Genomic DNA, 18,026 nt, shown 5'->3' on the forward strand with positions numbered 1-18,026 from the left:
TCCAGGGGAGGGTGTCAAAAAAAAAAGAGAGCTTCACACCTCCTTACAGCCCCCTGACAAACACATTCTTTGTTAACTGCTCAGCCCTCAACCACACCACAGACAGCCCAGTGCAAATCAGGGGAAATAAATAAATAATAAAAAAAACAAAGAGGTGAAAATTAATTGTGTACTGGCCCTGTCCTCTCTTCAGGAGCTGCTTATACTCCTAGAGCATACATACTGCCATAAGTGAGGAAGTGGTTAACAGAACCAGCTGACTTCAGCTGATTTTACACTATCACATACAGAGTTCCCGGTGTCAAGGAATCATCCCTGCTCTACTACAGCGTGTAAACCCCAGGATTAGTTAGTGAAGATACTAGTGAAGACCAAAATGTTTTTAACTAATACAGGGGAAATCACAAGAAAGAAAAAAAAAAAAAAAATAAAGAATCAAAACACCACCAGTCCCCACCACATTCAAAAACAGACACTCCAAACCACCACACCCAGAAATACAGAGATATGCCTTTGCTTCAAGACAATCCAAACACAAATCCATTTACCTGATTGTGTCTCTTGTTTCTTTGGTGTCAAGTGTTCCTTTAAGAGATTATAGACTTTTTCTAATCTGAAAAACAAAGAAAAATACACCAATAGAGTTTCTGTTGTTATGCTTGCATGCAGCCACATCGGCTCTAGCCATTAGCCAGAACACTTCATTTCTGAAAAGCTGATCTTCAGGGAGCCAACAGGAATGACTTGAATGATGTGGGGATGTCTTTCCCTCCCCACCCCTGGTGACTGTGAGGGGTATATCTCAGAGGCAATAGAGATCTCATTATTTATCAATGTCAACAGAAACTTTGTGCTAGAGAGTTCTCTATTTCTAGCTTATTCCCCAAAATAAAGCAAGTAATTTACTTGGCCTGAATGCCCATCCACAGCATATGTTGCCTCTGAACTATATCTGGATGCTTCTTAACAAAGTCTTCATCATAAGGGAGCATGAACTCCCAACCTTTGTTTATTCTTGCCACAGACATATGCTCTAGGAAGTCTTTCACATCTTCTGGGCAAAGCTATAAGAAAAAGAAAAAAAAAAAGATGGAAGTAAATTTACATTGGACATCTGCAGCCGTGCAACACTGAGCATTGCTCCATGAGACAGGTGGAGTTGGACTGACTCTGTGTACGTGGGGCACCTTCACAAACACACGCCCAGGTAAGTGGGAGATAGTTATCCTCTGCAGCACCAGCACTTTCACACAACGTTAAAGGCACTGCACTTCAGAGAGCAGTGGTGATTAATCATCTGAGAGTCAAATAGCTCATGGCATGTTTTGTAAAGAAAAGGGAGTTTCCCAACTGAGATGAAAAGATTCATCATTGTGAAGAGAAGCATATTCTACAATTCTAATCTTATTTTAGAGCTCCAGGTCAGACATGCTGCATCTATACATGCATAGCTTTTAAGAAGCACTGGATCTAACATTCCAAAAGTAGCCCGTCTGTGCATAAACTGCCGCATGTTTTGTCATTTAATTGCACTTTATGGAAATGCTTTTTTTCCCCCCTCTTTTCATTATGTTTCTCATTCATGTACCAGTTTTAGCAGAATATTCAGGGGCCCGAGTTGTTCTAGCAAGACAGTTGCATCCTGTGGAACTGTGTTAACTGTGGGAGCTGCTTGAAATGTTTCTATAAAGAGTATCTGTACCTATTCCAAAGTGAAGCCATGCCTTGGGTAGCAACACTGCAAGTCAGCAGTAATGCAGGCACAGCAAATCCAAAAGAAAAGTCTTGCAGCAGCACTTGCAGAGAATGCCCAACACTTACCACCCATCTCTGATTTAGAAAGAAAAAGTCACTCACTTTTGTAACTGCTGCCACTTCCTTTCGCACAACCCAGCGGCCCTGGGTGAACTTCCACATCTAAGAGGAAACAAAGGAGAAGCCCTAGTAGCTATATTTAGGAGTTTCCTTACTGAAGTCATAGTAACAACACTGTTGAATAATGTTACCAGAAAAACGGAAGCAGGCAATGCTCAATACAGGTAGTGGGAAAACACTTTATGACCTTATTCCTTCCTCAAATGGCCATGAAAACAATATTAAAAGCTTTGAGAGTCCATGGTTTGCCTTGGTGAATCTTTGACTACAAAAGCTGTGAAGAATCTTTTGAACTCAGACTTCACTTCACTTCTAAAAAAAATCTACTGCAGTGATGCTGGGTCTCCAGAATCCACACCTGACTCAGCTTTAGCACAGGTACTCATCAACCTAAAGAAACCCTTCATCTACTACTGTGGATGCAGTGCCTGTCAAAGGCTACGGCTCACAAACTCCTCAAAAGTGTCTGCTGCCTTCTTCAATGCACACCACAGTCACAGGCGTGCCAAGATGGCCTTTCACTCATATGTGTGTCTCTGGTTAAGGGAAAAGCCAGCTGCTCTGCTGAGCAGCTCCCAAGGTCTAACACACTGAGAGCAGGCTAGCAGGATACTTGAGGATTCGGGCAGAACTGCCACTGCCTGAAAATGACCTTTGATTTCTTCCTGTCTCCATTTAAATAGACTACAACCTTAGTATGTGCGTATTAATAATGTTGTGAAGGATTCAAAATCTCATTACTGCCAGCTTCTCCCTGCCCTTCCACGTCACACATGGATCCTTCTCTCTGATTCAGCTTCTCTCTGCCCACAAACACACAAAATCACCAGTCACTTTAGGGCACAGGGCACTTCTGTTTTGAAGCACAAGAAGCTGCTGTCCAAAGGAAACAGATCTGTCATCTCCCCCTGTACACAACTCTGAGGCAGCCAGTCCTCATGAGACACCTTACCCTCAACTGTTCTCATGTTCTCTGAAATTATGTGAGAAGCTTAGACAAAAAAAAAAACACAAAAGCTTTCAGGAAAGACACAAATTACCTTCTCTCCCTCAAAGTGTAGTCCGGAACAGTTTAACACTAAAGTAACTACTAGCCTTTTAAAATATTTAAAATACGAGTAAAATATTTTTTAATCTTATAAATTACTCTACACAAATATGTACAGGAAAATAAAGTTCACTTTTTAAGCTGGAAGACCTGTTTTCTCCACAGGTAACATTACATAGTATTCCTGAGCCTTATGAATAAAACATTTCATTTTGTCTGAAAGCCAGAAAAATTGATGTTATTTTCCAACATCTTAATCTTTTGCCTGTTGCAGAGCTATTCAGAAAATTACTTGCCTTTTAAGATCAACACAGATCAATTTCTCACACCAGGTATATTTGACATTTTAAATGAAAACAATTTACCTTTACATTTTAATTGCCAAACGCTACCACTTACTTAACCAAGAATAATAATGATCGCTGGTCCCTAGAACTTTACGCATGACGTGTCACCTAATCTGCTGTGCCCTAAAAAGTAATGTCACTGGGTCACACCTGATTCCAGGTCTCCATATGGCAGTGTCCTGGGCAGACATCAAGACACAATGAGAAGTCAGTTTCAATCACCATCAGTTTTATCTTACACTAGAACTGTAATATCCTTAAGGTCTCCTGCACAGCGTGCCCCTATCAGTTAAATCTTACAAACAAACTTTGCAAACAAAGGGAACAGTCAGGTCTACCTGAAAAAAATGAGAGCGGTGCACTCAGCTTTTTTTTTGATGGGGTGGAAGCCATAAACTGACTATGAACTTCGGAACCACTTAGGAACTTTCTTTTCACTAACTGCGGAAAGAATTAACACAATGCAGAGGTTGTTCCTCTTTGCTGTGGTTACGTGTTTACAAGACCTGTATTCATTTCAACTTCCATGTGCAGCCACTGCTCATAGAAGGTGCCTGGGAACAAAGTCCTTTCACTGATTAGCAACTCCAGGGAATAAAGTCCCTTTTAAAGGCCAACAGTGCCTGCTCAGGGAGCATAAGGCTTACCCACACTGCCCTCCTGAGAGCTCATGGTCCGGAGCCCACGGAAATGTATCAGGGGAAACAAGCCCTTCATTATCCAGTCCTGGCTTCTCTGTAAGCCCCACAACGTGGGGCTTGGGTGACAGTGGCTCTATAACATTTATTAGAAAGTGATGCATATCACATACTGTTAGTGACTAGCAATCTGAACCTACCAGACAGCCACAATGTCAATCCACACCAACTCTCCCATGGCAGACTTGTAACACCACCATAAGGATTAAAGTACAAATAATTTCTGTGGAAGAAACATCTTGTTGCAGTAGAACAGCCAAGTTTTGCAATGCCATAGCTCTCAGGCAAACCTCACCTGTGTTCTCCTTTAGAAACAACAAGCTCTTTTGTACTTACAACAAAGTCTCTCCCTCTACAAAGCACTTCTGCAGGGACTCCACTATGCGGACTAGAAGTATCTTTTGGGTAGAGGACATCACTGTTAATTAAAAAAGAAGATAAATTAGTTACTGGGTAGTCCAAAAAATGGCATTGGTGAATATTAACATAACAAACATGCGCTCCCTGTTCTGCAGTTAAATTACACCTTTATTCAAAGCATCGTTTTCATTAAAGGAATTAATATTGGCGTAATTACCCCACTGCAATTACATTAGTACAAAAAGGGCTTACACCAGCAAAGCCCAGCCTTGTGACTAGCAGATGCGTGCAACACAGGTACAAGCTCTGCTTTGTTCTTGCAAAGCCTATCCTCCCTTGGATTGGTGTAAACAAGACCAACGTGAGCCTAAGAAATGCTTAGGCTAACCTGGTATGCAGACATAAACGAAGCATTTAGCCAAAATGCTGATCTGTGAGAATGAAGTGTTTTTTTTTTGTTTTTTGTTTTTTTTTGCTTTGTTTTAAATTTCCTTCCCCATAATCAAGGATTAAAGAGAACAGTGCTATGAGATCTCATGCTCAAACCAACCAGCCCCAGGACGAACACCACCCTTGTGTCCTTATCTGCTTGTAAAACCAACTGGATGACATTCATTTCCATGGTCTCTAAAGCCTCAAGGCATCCTAGGTTCATGATCCTGATCCTACTCAGGCTACAGAAATGGGCTGCCTTTCCACTCAAAGCTCTGGGGTGTGCGTGGGTGCTGCTGTGTGTGTAACCATCTCAAACAGGCTACATCTACTAGAGATACATGCAGGCTCCTCAGACAAATAGCAAAGAATCAGCTACAAAACGAAAACAATCAGAGTGCTAAAACCTTGTCTTAATTTGCACCCAGCTTCCTTCTGGAATGGCTGGAGGGACAGCAGGGACTGAAACCCTTCATACTGCTAATGCAGGCCCATATCACAATAGCTGAGACACCCTGCTAACAGACTGGGACTGGTAACTGGTGCCACTCAGCACAGAGAGCTATTCCACAGCCTGTAATTCTCTGCATGCAGTGCTCCGCCCAGGTTAAAAAAAAAAAATAATAATAAATCACACTGCTCTTCAGACTTCAACTCCCAGTGGGATGCATTAACCTAATAAACAGGAGGATGATCCAGTATCTGTGTCAGGCAGTACAGACAGCACCCCACATGACTTATGGCAGGTAATGCCATTTTACCACAGGTAAAACTACCCTCTGGAAGGCAGGTAGTGCTTTCAGCTGACAAGATCAGCACCCACTGATGAACAGCAAGGTGACTGCACAAAGATCTCTGACTGAATTCAGCTAAGAAATATTATAGTTGAAATTGTTTTAGTTTTCTGTGTTTATATTTGACATTAATCTCTGGAAAGATTCAGGACTGTCTTCTCACAAAAGAATATGATCAAAGACAACACCGAAAACCTGACATAACTCAAATCCAAATACAGATTACATCAGGTCTCACCCATTATTTTATGGGGTAGGGACTGCAGTACTGTTATCTAGCATCAGCCATTGAATTTTTAATATCTAACCACAGAACAAAGCACAACATAATAAATCAAGATTTTATAGCACTGTAAGTTTAGAACATGGCTACTTTGGGACACAGTGAAGATGCCTATATAAAATCCATTGTTCTGTTTCTCTCCTTACAGCACAAAGACACATCCCAGTAACAAAGACAAGCCATACCTCTTCACCACCCAGTTTCCCTGGACCAGCATTGCCACCTGCTGTATACAGCGGAGAACTGCCGTAGAGTCAGTCCCAGAGCCTAGCAAACTCATCAGATTTGCAAATGGCATGACCTTCACTGAAAGGCAAATCACACATCAGATTAAGGGCTTCCTCAATACACACAATGCAGACAGATTTATAATTCTAGGATATTATGATTTATGCTTATGCTGAAATTCTAGGTCACAGCTGTATCTTATGAAAAATATCAAAAACTAAATTCTAGAACACCCCCTTCATTGTAGTCAGCAAATGTTCCAAAAATATCTGTTCATGTTGCAACAAAGTTCATTAGCTTAATCGGTCCCAAACTAATGCATGAATAACAACCACCCCTCCCCACCCCCCCCTCCAGAAAAAATCCAACATCTATGTCTTTGACAATATTTGGAAATGGAGACACCTGACAAGACAGGAAGCTCCTAAGCCAATGTCCTCAGGATTTGCTCTCATCAGATGGTAACTCTGAAGAGACAGAATAAAACCCTTAGAGGACAATCAAGAAATGTGTATTACTGGCAACTAAGGAAAGAAAATGCCAAAGTGCAGCTTGTTGCATTAACCTTCCTCTTGCAAATCATACTCAGACTCCATGTTCCAGGAGGTAACTGCAGAAATAAACGTACCCTGAAAGCTATCATCAAATTGAAAAATATTCTAAGAGACAGAGCAGCTACCAGTTCTGCTGTTACTGCTCTTCTGTTCCCCAAAAAACACGGTCAGTCTTCTCAAGCAACTATTCAGCTTTCAAATGCTTCACAGAATCAGAAAGCCAGACACTCTGCCTGGCAGGGAACCATCAGGTAAGGTATTTTATCTGAGGCAATTAGAAGTCACCAAGTAAAGTGCAAAATGGTTACAAAAGTGACAAACCATTCTTCATCAGGATCTTAATCTGATCAGCAAGGGGTAAAGTTCTCAGCTGGGCCATAGAAAGCACATTGCTTGGAGCCACTGGTTTGTCACTGCAAATAAACAAGCAGAGTTGTAGCTTACAAAAAAGCATTCAGACAATATCAATGTTGAACACTGAACAAACACTTACTTCTCTTCCTCTACACTTGGAGGCATCAGCATCATTAAATATTCACTGAAAGAAAAGAAAACACATCCTTAAAATGTTTGTCTTGACCTTCCGAGTTTAAGTACAATTATATTGCAGTAAATGGGAATTAGAATCCTAGCTCTTCTGTGCTCCTCATCTAAACAGAGGAACTGCAAGAGTAAATACATTAAACACAGGTGCTCTGACAGCAGTGAGCGGGGTCATGTGAAGCTGTGTAGGAAGTCAGATCAGCAACAACCGAAGTCATTTCTACCCATGTAATCACCAGTATCCACGCAGAATGAATAAAATCCAAAAGATTTCTCAAAACATCTAGCACTGCTCCACTGAGATGTTAAATGTTAAGAAAAACACACCGACGCTATTAAACAGAGGCAGTCTGCAACTTTCCTGTTACTTCGGCCGTGGTTGTATCAGTTTACACAGAAGTATTTTTACTGACTGCACCACGGGAAGATTCCTACATACCTGCAGTCAGTAAGAAACAACAGTGAACAAGTTTCAAGTAGTTTCAGGTGTCTCTTATAAATTGCAAAAGTAAGTTTTATAAGAGTTGCTAACAGTGGGAGCTGTTGGCTTCAGGGTTTTCATTTACTTTAATCAGAAGGAGTTCTTGTTTTGCTCTTTCTTTACAGTACTTGCAGTCACAATAATGCCAGGTGATGATAACACGTACAAGGCTACAATCCCAAGTGAAAACAACTTGTTTTAATCTCAGGGTACATGGAAACACAGAATGCAACCTAAGTTGAAGGTTAGTTTGCTTCTATGTTTTTTAAACAATTCAACTTCTAGCATGGATAGCCAATTAATACTAAAGATTTTTGAAGAATATGCCTGCTTACTACCCTGAACATAACCCAAACAAATTACTGTAACTTTTGTAGAAAAACATCAGATCTTTACCTGGGAGATTTAATTAATTCTGTATTCTCGGCGAGACCATGAGCTTGACTGAATAAATACTGGCGCTCATGTTCAGAACGGCTATCCTGGAGATATGGAGAAAAACAGGAGTCACTGCCACATTCTGAAAACGCAAAAAGCCAGAAGATGGTCACCCTGTCATTACTGCACCATTCAAGCGTTCCATCTCACTAACTGATGCTCTGTTGTCAACCGTTTTGAATGATGCTCCCATGATGTGGAAACATTTCAGGTGATGTGACCTCAAAATCTCCTGACAGACATGCATGTCAGGTCAGACAATGGGATTTATGTCACTTGGCACACTAGGTTCCCTGGCTGTTTTTACAAAGTCTGGTTCATAAGTCATAACCCAAATAATTCTTGGATTTAGGCCCCAACCCCCACCCCTCTATGTCTGTCCAACTCTCAATTTTAAACCTTCTTCAGTATGGAGACCCCAAAACATTATCCAGCAGAGGAGGTACAGAGCATTTCAGGGGAAGTTCAAGCCTACAGACCAAACTTTCTCATCTTTTCTTGATTCCCTGATCCTATGGACCCAGATTTAACTTGGCTGAGCTTTCAGGCCCACCAAGTCTCCTCAGCAGCCAGCACACACCTACCTTCAAGCCATAATAATGTAGATGAACCCAATGCTCTTCTGCTTGTCTCTTCTGCAGGAATTCATAGGACTGAACACGTCGTTGACGAGCTTGTTCGGTTTCAGGGCGGGAGAATCGTACCTAGAAGATTTGGATATCGTTACATATAGCCCCAAATCCCTTGAAACAAAAGACCTGTGTTATCTATTTGGCACATAAATAACAAAAGCTAGGGGCCCTAGCTCAAATGAATCACCCCTTGCTGTCAGTGCCATCTTTATGCTTGTGCAACAGCTTAAAGTCCATCTTGCTTCCCCACCCAAGCCCACGGTCACCAGAACAGCTGAGGCTTTGTGCCCTTTTATCTGGGTATGAATTAGCATGCTTTCTTGTGAACTGTTCCCTGAGCTATTACAAAAAGGAAATTTGGACATACAGTAATTTGCTTAACATCATCTTCAGCTTCATCCTGAGACGAATCACCACCTGCCAAGAAAACACAGCAGGATAAAAACACCACTGCAATAAAACAACCAAAGCCAATTTGTAACTGTTTGGAGGACAACTCTGGCAGAAGGCAGAACTAGCAGCTACAGCTTTCTAAACTATGTAGTGTATAATAGCACCACACCACTCCTACGATAGGACAAACAGCTTCCATGAGTTTTGCAGTGCTACTTTTCACTGGCAGGGGTGACACATCATACTGCTGCCCTTTGAAACTACCCACTGCCTCCTATGCCTCTGCCAACCTGCTCCACCATGCCCACAAAAGTGCTGATGCAGCTACACTGAAAATACTATCAGGAAAACAATCCAGCAAAGAAATGGCTTTGTGATCACTATGCTGTTATTTTAAATACACCTTCGGAATACAATGACTCTTATGAATAAAATTATAGAGAGGACTTGTATTCTACCTTTCAAAAGGAAACACAATTCATGTAGCATTTACCTTCATTAGCAGCTTCTCTTTCTCGGTGTTTTGCATCAGCTTTGTCCAAGTAGGTGAAACTTGGCCTCAGCTGAAGAATTCCATGTAGTGGAGTCAGGTGAAGTTCACCTGAAAAAGAGAATTGACATAAGTTAAAATTATTGTTTTCCAGCGCACAAGGACAGCACTTTCATTATCTCACCACCTCTGTAATGGTAGAGCTTCCATCAAACATTAAGTGTTTAATACACTACAAAGGGGGTGATGTGAAAAATTCATCCAGTGCTCAGAATTTCAAAGGAGTATGAAAAATCAAGACCTATTTCTGTCACTTTCCTTTTTGTGTTGGAACCAGATCTTACAGAGTCTCATTCTGGCTCAGATCTGACCTATCCTTTAGAAGACTAGTAGTGAAATAGAAATCACTGAAGACAACCTACCTATTTTCACCTCAGATGATCCTCATATCAAAACGCTACAATGGCATTAGGAAACAAGGGAAGGGCAGAAAGCATTAAACAGGAAAATAAAACAGCCACAATCAGATGGAGATAATAATATAAATAAGAAAAATAAATTTAAACTACAAATGTGTATTTCAGCCTTCAGGAACTGTTAAGATCTTGGAGGCATTTACAAACCTACAGTGTTCTGCTATATTATTTACAGCCTTGCTGGACCTCCTCAAGGACTCTGAGGACATTGATAAGGTACACTTTTCTTTTATTCAAAGAAGCACCAGTTAAACATGAGCCTATGCTACTGAAAACACAGAAAAAAACAGGTCTTATTTTAACCCAGGAATGAATGTTTCACTGATGCGAGAGGTTAGCAAAATGAAGTCACCTTTTCTATAAACAGCAGCTGCATAGCGGGAAACATTACTTGCAGCTTGCGAAGAGCAGAAAGTTTGCTTGTCCATCAGCTTCCTGCAAACAGATGAATACTGTAAGATTATATTGTACAGGCAAGGAGGCATTCAGATGTTAAAGGCCTGAAATCACTGATTCCCAAAGCGGCCTATCAACAAATGCAGCACATATTGGGGCCAGTTTTGTTTAACATTTTAATCAATGGTCTGGACGAGGGGATTGAGTGCACCCTTAATAAGCCTGCAGATGACACCAAGTGAGGCAGGACTATTGATCTGCTCTGGGGTAGGAAGGCTGTGCAGCCTAGGTAGGATCAATGCACTGAGTCCAACCATGTGACATTCAACAAGTGCCAGTGCCAGGTCCAGCACCTGGGTCACGACAACCCAGCAACCCCATGCAGTGGGCCAGGCTTGGAGAGGGGTGGCTGCAAAGCTGCTCAGCAGAGAAGGACCTGGGGGTGTGGGTCAACAACCTGATGAACATGAGGCAGCAGCATGCCCAGGTGGCCAAGGAGGCCAATGGCCTCCTGGCCTGCATCAGAAGTAAAAGTCAAGCTTGGAACTCGATAGGTCAGGCTGATGGTCAGACTTGGCAATCCTGAAGGTGTTTTCCAACATCAACGACTGAAGCACACCAAAAAACAGGTTACTTCAGAGAATTCTTGCTTTATAACTTAGTGTTCAAAGCTCTCCCTGAGATTGTACATATGCTTGTTTTCACTTTTCCCCGAAGCCCTGGTGGACATGCATATATCTATACCCACCACAAGAAGGAAATGAAGGCAAAGAGGACACCTACGAGGAATAAGTATTTGTTTCATCTGTACACGTGCCATCTACATTGAGGGCAATCTGTTCTCCTTTGCTGCGACAGTAGTTCGGATTCAAAGTGTCAATGGCCATTTCAAGCTCAACCTAAATAATACGAAAGGACAAACAGATAATTGATTGATTCATTTGGGGTTCTGCCACAGTAAACTTCAGTCCAATGCTTTAGAACATTTCCATTGGTTTACAGCAAATTTAAATATGTAAGCAGCACCATTCAAAATCCACGAGGCAAATCTCATACATAAAGTTGAGCATACATATATACATACATATATGAAAATAAAAACTTTCATAGAGTGGGAACACTTTAGCAACAGGCTAGAGATACATCATCTCCCATGTAAATAAATGGAAGCAGAGAAATGAGAGTTCTTAGGCAGCCCTGACAAATACTCTCACTTTTCTAGTTTATCTTCTACTGCATTATCAGTCTAGTTTACTTCCCAGTAGAAATCAAATACACAAATATTTTTCCAGCATCCCCGTCAGTGAGGATCCATTCATAGCCTCCTAAACTTTCCAGTTTCATACCACTTGGTATGAATTAACTATGTCCTCTTCAGAGGCAATGGGCTCGATTCTGCTCAGTTTAAGACTGCAGCACTGCGTGCTGACTTCATAGCTATTCTTAATTTACACTGGTCCAAGTACAGAAATGACCTCCCAACTTTTATTTACAAGCAGAACTATTTCCACCCTAAAACTTTAAAGTTCAGACAAATGTTCAAAAATAAGTGTTTTCCTGTATAGCACTTCTCTTCTTATACTGAAATTATACGATTATTTTCTCTCAGGGTGTGCCAAAGCTCTTATAAATTCATGTATTACAGCTGTTACTTCACTTTTTTTCCCCCTTTATGTTACTTGTAAACTGAACTATAGTTACAAGTCCCTGGCTGAGATGGAAGATTTATGAGTCTACATAGTGCTTACACTGCAAATGTTTGCTAATTTTAATAGACTTCCTCAACACAACATGCACCCTAACTCCAAAGTTCACACACACACTCACTTTAGCCATCATCCCGGTATCAAACATATTTCTGCATTTTTACATGACACGGCATTTTTAAATCATAGCCACAGGTTCAGAACACATTTTTGTAGGCAAGTACAATAATTCTGGCTTTAGTTCTACTTTCATTACCAGTACAACCCCACTGACTTTAAAAAGGACTTCTGATGATTCACAGGCAGGCAAGAGAGGAATCAAGACTCACAGTAACACTGAAAGACAAAGCTTGCTTCCAAACTTCAACCCTTTTCTAAATATCAAGAAGGCCTTTTACATGTATATCAAGCTCATACAGACTCAGTTAGCATTTGTAACTACGTTTCCCTGAATGGTTCTATTTTATAATCAAACATGTTTTTTTCATCATGACGTTAACTCCTCTCTTTATAAACCTGTTTTTTTTTTTTTTTTTCCTAAACTCTACTGTACACATACCATGAAAGGCACCCTCATACCTCCAAGCACAGAGGTCTGGTCCCACAAGTTGCACAATCGTAACAGCTTAATAGCACAATGTGTACATTCTGGACAGTATAAAGCAACTTATATGGACTGGACTCGAATGATAACCAACCTTTTGTTGCTTTGGTTTTATCTTCGCTGATAAATGCGTAACATCGTCATATGTCATAGAAGCTGGACGAATTGGATACTGAAAAACACATTAAATGAAGGATTCTTATGAAATTAAAGATCAAAGAACTTCACAGAAAATAATTCAATCTTGTCTGCCTTCCCACATACAGAGCCTCTCACATATAGAGCCACCATGGTTATGAAACATCAAGAAATCCGATCCTGTGAGTCATCAGCAGATTTGGGAGCATGGTCTAGAAAGCCTGTTGCCTTCCCCTCAGTCCTCTACTCTCGTTACTCCAGCCACCTTTCCACCCCACCTGACCCCCATCACTACACACTATGAAATGGGAACACAGTACCACACGTTTGTCCAGAAAAAAAAAGGAAATTATAGAAGCCATTAAAAAAGCATCCCTCGATATTAATTCTCTGGATATTTATTTACCTAAAAATAAAACATTTGTGGATTTTTACTGGCAGTGTTAGTCTATAGAACACAGTCAACATGTAGCCAGGTTTAGCCACATGGTCCTCTTTCCTGAACTGTGTGGGACTGCTGAGATGACAGTGTGGTACCCAGATGAAATCTCTTAGCCACAGCTGCAGCCTGCTCAGAGCTGCCATTTCTCCAGAACACCCACACGAACCCCTCATGAGGCAATGCTCACACCTGAAATGGAGCAACTGTGGGTCTCCAAGAGGCAAGGCTACACAGCCTGTGTCAGCACGTGGCACATGCTATGCAGAGGAGCTGGGCAGCAGGCAGTGCTTTGCCAGTGAGCATCACCAGCTTACAACGAACACTGCATCCATCAGCCTCAACAGACTTCCCATTTAGCAGATGGGAAAAGGGAATAACAAAGATAAGCTGACTAGAGAAATTCAGTAAACACAAAATAGACTTCCAAATTCCTAACATATCTCCACCTTTCATCACCTGTTCTATCTCTACATAAGGGGGCTCACACCAGTTTATGAATACTGGTGACACTGCCTTAAACAGGGCCAATCCTAACGAAATCAGTAAAGGTGTCAGAAATCAGTGATGGCAGAAGATGGCCAAGACACTGCAGATCTATCCACACTGCAATAAAACAATGTAATCTACTAGAACTCCCTCAGGGTGGTTAAAGGGAATGATTTAACGAGAAGTCTGTGCCACAAACGATAAATCTTCTCTTACAAAAAAATTTAATATGAAATGTTTCAACTGACTGAGACCCACAAAGGTCTGCCTATACCCAAGATCTTGGCAGGCTGAACCAATAAGTGAAGTTATTGCTCGTTCAATTCATTTTAAACAAATTTTCACTACATAAAAGTTAGCTGGAATACCTGAAAAAGATACAGCTTCTCCAGTAGACTTCTGGCCAGGAACACATCAATCTGAAAAGCAAGAGAAGCAACCTTCATCAGGTAACAGCTATGACAGATGGAACTTCAGATACAAGTGCAATCCCTACAGCTCAAATGCTGTCAAGTTTAGCTTTTTGTTATGAACTGTAATATAAAGTGCATTCATGACCCTCTTGACAAAGGTCTCCTCCTTACCAATTTTGACACAAAATTCAGCAGTCTTTTAAACGAAAACAAAAAAACAAAAAAACAAAAACAACTATGATGAGGCAGGAGACAGTGGCTCTAGCTGCATTTTTTCTTTCTAAGGAAACTTGGCAAACATCTGATATGAAACAGGAAAATCTTTGACTGAGAAAGAAGAGGATGCTCCCTCTGGCAGCATGTCTGAAAGTTAACTTCCTTGCTAGAATTTTGTCATAAAACCTTTCAAGCTAGACAAGACACACCCACAAGCCAAATCTGATGTAATACTAGCATTTTGCCTCTGATACATAAAATTCACAGATGTTTCATGAGTATCACATATGGAAGCTTCCATTTTTGGTACCTTTGGCAACACTTCTGTCAATTCCCACTCCTCAGGGCTTATGACCTTTTTATGAGCTTGCCCTTGCTTGTACCTGTGGTGTGTTAATTCATACACAAAGTAAGCAGGACACTGTGGCTGCTGTTTGGTAACAGTCCTTTAAGGAAGTCTCGAATCAGAGCACAAGTGCTTCTTTTAGCAGAGGGCATGAAAACATTTTAGTTTCATATATAACAGATATTAATTCATCAAAATCATTCAAATTTTTTTTTTTTGGACTCAGCTACCAGAGAGCTATGGGGCCAATAAAAATACGTAGTGGTCCCAGCAAGTTCCCCACCTGTGTTCTTCTTCTGATGTGGAAAGATTACAAAGGGTAAAAAAGGTGAGCACATCTACCCACTGAGCCTGCCAACACAGATACCATTATTTTGGTCCAACAGATAGCACGAGCCATGTTCTTGGCCCATGTAACATATTCCCTTCTACAGAGCAAGTCACTGGTTATCAGACAACCACTGATGTTGATGACTTTTTTCAGCAATGTAAGAACAACAGGAACTAGAACAAAAAAACAAGAAAAGCCTCACGTACGATCACTGCTGCCACACTTTTACCTCTTGTATAATTGGATCATCTTCTTCATTTGCCATGCTAGGATACAAAAAGCTTTTTCTTGGCTTATTTCTTTGCACAATCTGAAAGAAAACAGATATGTCATATGAGTCACTACATCTGTGCCACGTACCACATGTAGCCTAGAGTATTTGTTCATGTTAACTTGTGTTTTTTTCAGTGGTAATCCGTTTAGTCTGTTTTTTTTAAGGAGCGTACGTGTTTGCATGACAAGGTCCTAATACTCCACAATCTTGACCAACTGGCACCAAATTTAAAAGACAAGCAAGTATCTCAAAGCTAATTAAGTTCCTGCAGTTTTATGAAAACCAGCAGTTACATCAGAAAGCAAGCACTCAATCAGTGCTCTGCAGATGGAAGGACAGGCCTTTTGTACTTGCATAAACTGCATCTTTTATACACTGCGTGACTGTTACACCCCGGTAGCAGCTGGTTTGCCAGCCAGCACATCCACAGGGCACTGGCGGGTCAGTCAGCACACGTGAGCTCTGAAATAGCCACAGCACTTGTCACCGTCACTAAGGACGGTGCTGTGCAGCTCACTACCCTCCACGCTCAGAAAACTTCCTTGAAAGCAGATAGTGAAGAGCAGCTGAAGAGATGGGAGAAGAAAAAGGGTTGTGTAAATCCTGTGCTCGGGACCAGTCAACCTGAGAACTTGCTGGTCTTGATTTCCTCTAAATGACACATTGTAGCCCTGTTGCCCAGCTGAGCACAGACACTCTTCAGACTGTTTCTAAGTGACAGCCCCAAGACACACTTCTTGCCCTCTCCTGGACCCCTTACAATCACCAGAACAACAGGTCTTACTTCATAACTCAACCAGCTCCAGAGAAAATAAGATGCTAATATTAACGGAGGAGCGGGCGCTCTGTAACAGTGAGTCATGGTCAGTCCCAGTGCTGGAGTCACTGCCATGCCTGGTTCAGGCCATCAAATAGAAAATGGTCCCTCAGCTAAGAGCAATAGTAATTTTTCCTGCTGAAATCAAATACAAGGATTTCTGAATTATTTGGGATGCCTCCATGACAATGTAATCAGTCCACATCATTTGAGACCATCGATCAGCCAGTACTGGTCAAGACAGGCATAAAAACTCAGACCTCTCACAAACTGACCAAGGAAGTTTTAACACCAAAGAGAATCAGGCAAAGAAATGAGATCTATGTCTTCTACTCCCAGATGCCAGCTCGCTTCTTTGCTGGAATTCGTACAGAGGAAGAGTAAGAAAATGAGGCAGAATCCAGCACCAGCTGGCAATACAGGGTTGCAAGAGACCAAAGCAAACATGTTACATCCAAGACAGCAGTGATTTTCTTCAAATACACTAGCAACCACTTCATTTAACCAGCTCAGTATATTTTGAAACATGTACAGGCTTCTCAAAACATCACGTCAATAACATGCAGTTATCTAAGAAACCTTTCAGAGAGGCTGGATAGGCACCTGGATCTGAGTGCTAACATTACCACATAGGTAAATTTCCATCCAGGCAACAGCTCTGGTTTATACACGCTGTTTCTGCCATTCTAGCTAGAAACACAATTCCAGATTTGTTATTTTCAGGTTCCCCACTATCAAAAAGTGCTCCCCGCAGCGCTTAACTGCAACTTTCTGTTCTTTTATATACCAGCATATCCCTAGCTCTTTCTACTCTAATACCATGTCAATAATATTTCAAAATCATATTTGAAATTATCCTGTAGAAATGCAAAACCTTCACAGCTCGGTCAGCATCCTCAGTTAACTACAGACTGAGGCTCATGCTGCAAAACCACAGCGGTGTGACACCAGAGGGAGCGACCACTGCTTTCTGCTGCCAAGCTCTCCGTTCGTCCCAGCAATATAAACATGAATGTGTTGTTTTAAAAATGAGACGTGTCACTTCCAGCTTTGCTTTCCCTGCTCACATCTCCCAAGTGGCTTGATACAGCAGGCTCACACAGTGCCAGCCTGACAGCTACAGGATGGGGCTGTGCATGAAATGGAGTGACTGCAGTTTTCATTCAGAAAAGAGATGACGCCAGGAGGCTTCCCACCACGTGTGAGCACACGCTGTAACACCCAGGAGGTGGAAGACATGGGTCTAAACCCTCCCTCCTTGCCTCAAAAGCACTGAGATTAACACTTCCCTCTCTGATGGACTGAGTGCCAGCTCTGTGCTTGCTCCTTCTCTCTTGAGGAAGTCATTTAATTTTTCTGAATATAAATTAAGATTCCCTGGGCTAAGGAGAGAAAGAGAAACCTAACCTAAAGGACCTGGTTTCTGGTCCCTCATCTAACACAGCTTATGTAATTTTACTTGACATCTCCTTGTGAATCCAGCTGTCGGTACTCATGGAAAATGCTGGATTACAAAGATCACAAATTTTCTTAATAATTTAAGCATAAAGAATGACTACAGTTGCTTTTACTGGAGTGTCAGAATAGCAGGTCTATAAATAGGAAGCAGTATGTCCCAGAACAATTTATAATGCTCTTGTGACTTGAAGGAATCCTCTGCATCAGAACGAAGCTCTTGCTAAAGGCACGCAGACGCAGTTCTACATCTATATGCACATATGGCATCTGTAGAAACAAACGCCACACGAATAACAAAATGGAATTAAACACTAGGTGATATAAAGT

The 18,026-nt window shown here is 41.4% G+C and overlaps 1 protein-coding gene across 3 annotated transcripts in view; it reads right to left on the reverse strand.

Annotated features, from left to right (window-relative positions):
* Window positions 1–18,026, reverse strand: part of POLR3E (RNA polymerase III subunit E) — a 29,771-nt gene that overhangs the window by 10,150 nt on the left and 1,595 nt on the right. For all 3 annotated transcript variants that reach the window (XR_014698164.1, XM_084536584.1, XM_084536585.1), the window contains exons 2-17: window positions 15,380–15,460; window positions 14,213–14,263; window positions 12,873–12,950; window positions 11,252–11,367; window positions 10,425–10,507; window positions 9,600–9,707; window positions 9,081–9,130; window positions 8,666–8,785; window positions 8,040–8,125; window positions 7,113–7,157; window positions 6,941–7,032; window positions 6,023–6,143; window positions 4,305–4,386; window positions 1,858–1,917; window positions 907–1,064; window positions 549–613 (exon numbers count right to left, since the gene is read on the reverse strand). Coding sequence is in view for 2 of the 3 variants with exons in the window: in XM_084536584.1 (XP_084392710.1) it covers window positions 549–613; window positions 907–1,064; window positions 1,858–1,917; window positions 4,305–4,386; window positions 6,023–6,143; window positions 6,941–7,032; window positions 7,113–7,157; window positions 8,040–8,125; window positions 8,666–8,785; window positions 9,081–9,130; window positions 9,600–9,707; window positions 10,425–10,507; window positions 11,252–11,367; window positions 12,873–12,950; window positions 14,213–14,263; window positions 15,380–15,415 (1,351 nt within the window). In the remaining variant the exon portion in view is untranslated. The remainder of the gene's footprint in view (window positions 1–548; window positions 614–906; window positions 1,065–1,857; window positions 1,918–4,304; window positions 4,387–6,022; window positions 6,144–6,940; window positions 7,033–7,112; window positions 7,158–8,039; window positions 8,126–8,665; window positions 8,786–9,080; window positions 9,131–9,599; window positions 9,708–10,424; window positions 10,508–11,251; window positions 11,368–12,872; window positions 12,951–14,212; window positions 14,264–15,379; window positions 15,461–18,026) is intronic.

This window comes from Aythya ferina, assembly GCF_964211825.1.
Source record: "Aythya ferina genome assembly, chromosome: 15".
NCBI lineage: Eukaryota > Metazoa > Chordata > Aves > Anseriformes > Anatidae > Aythya > Aythya ferina.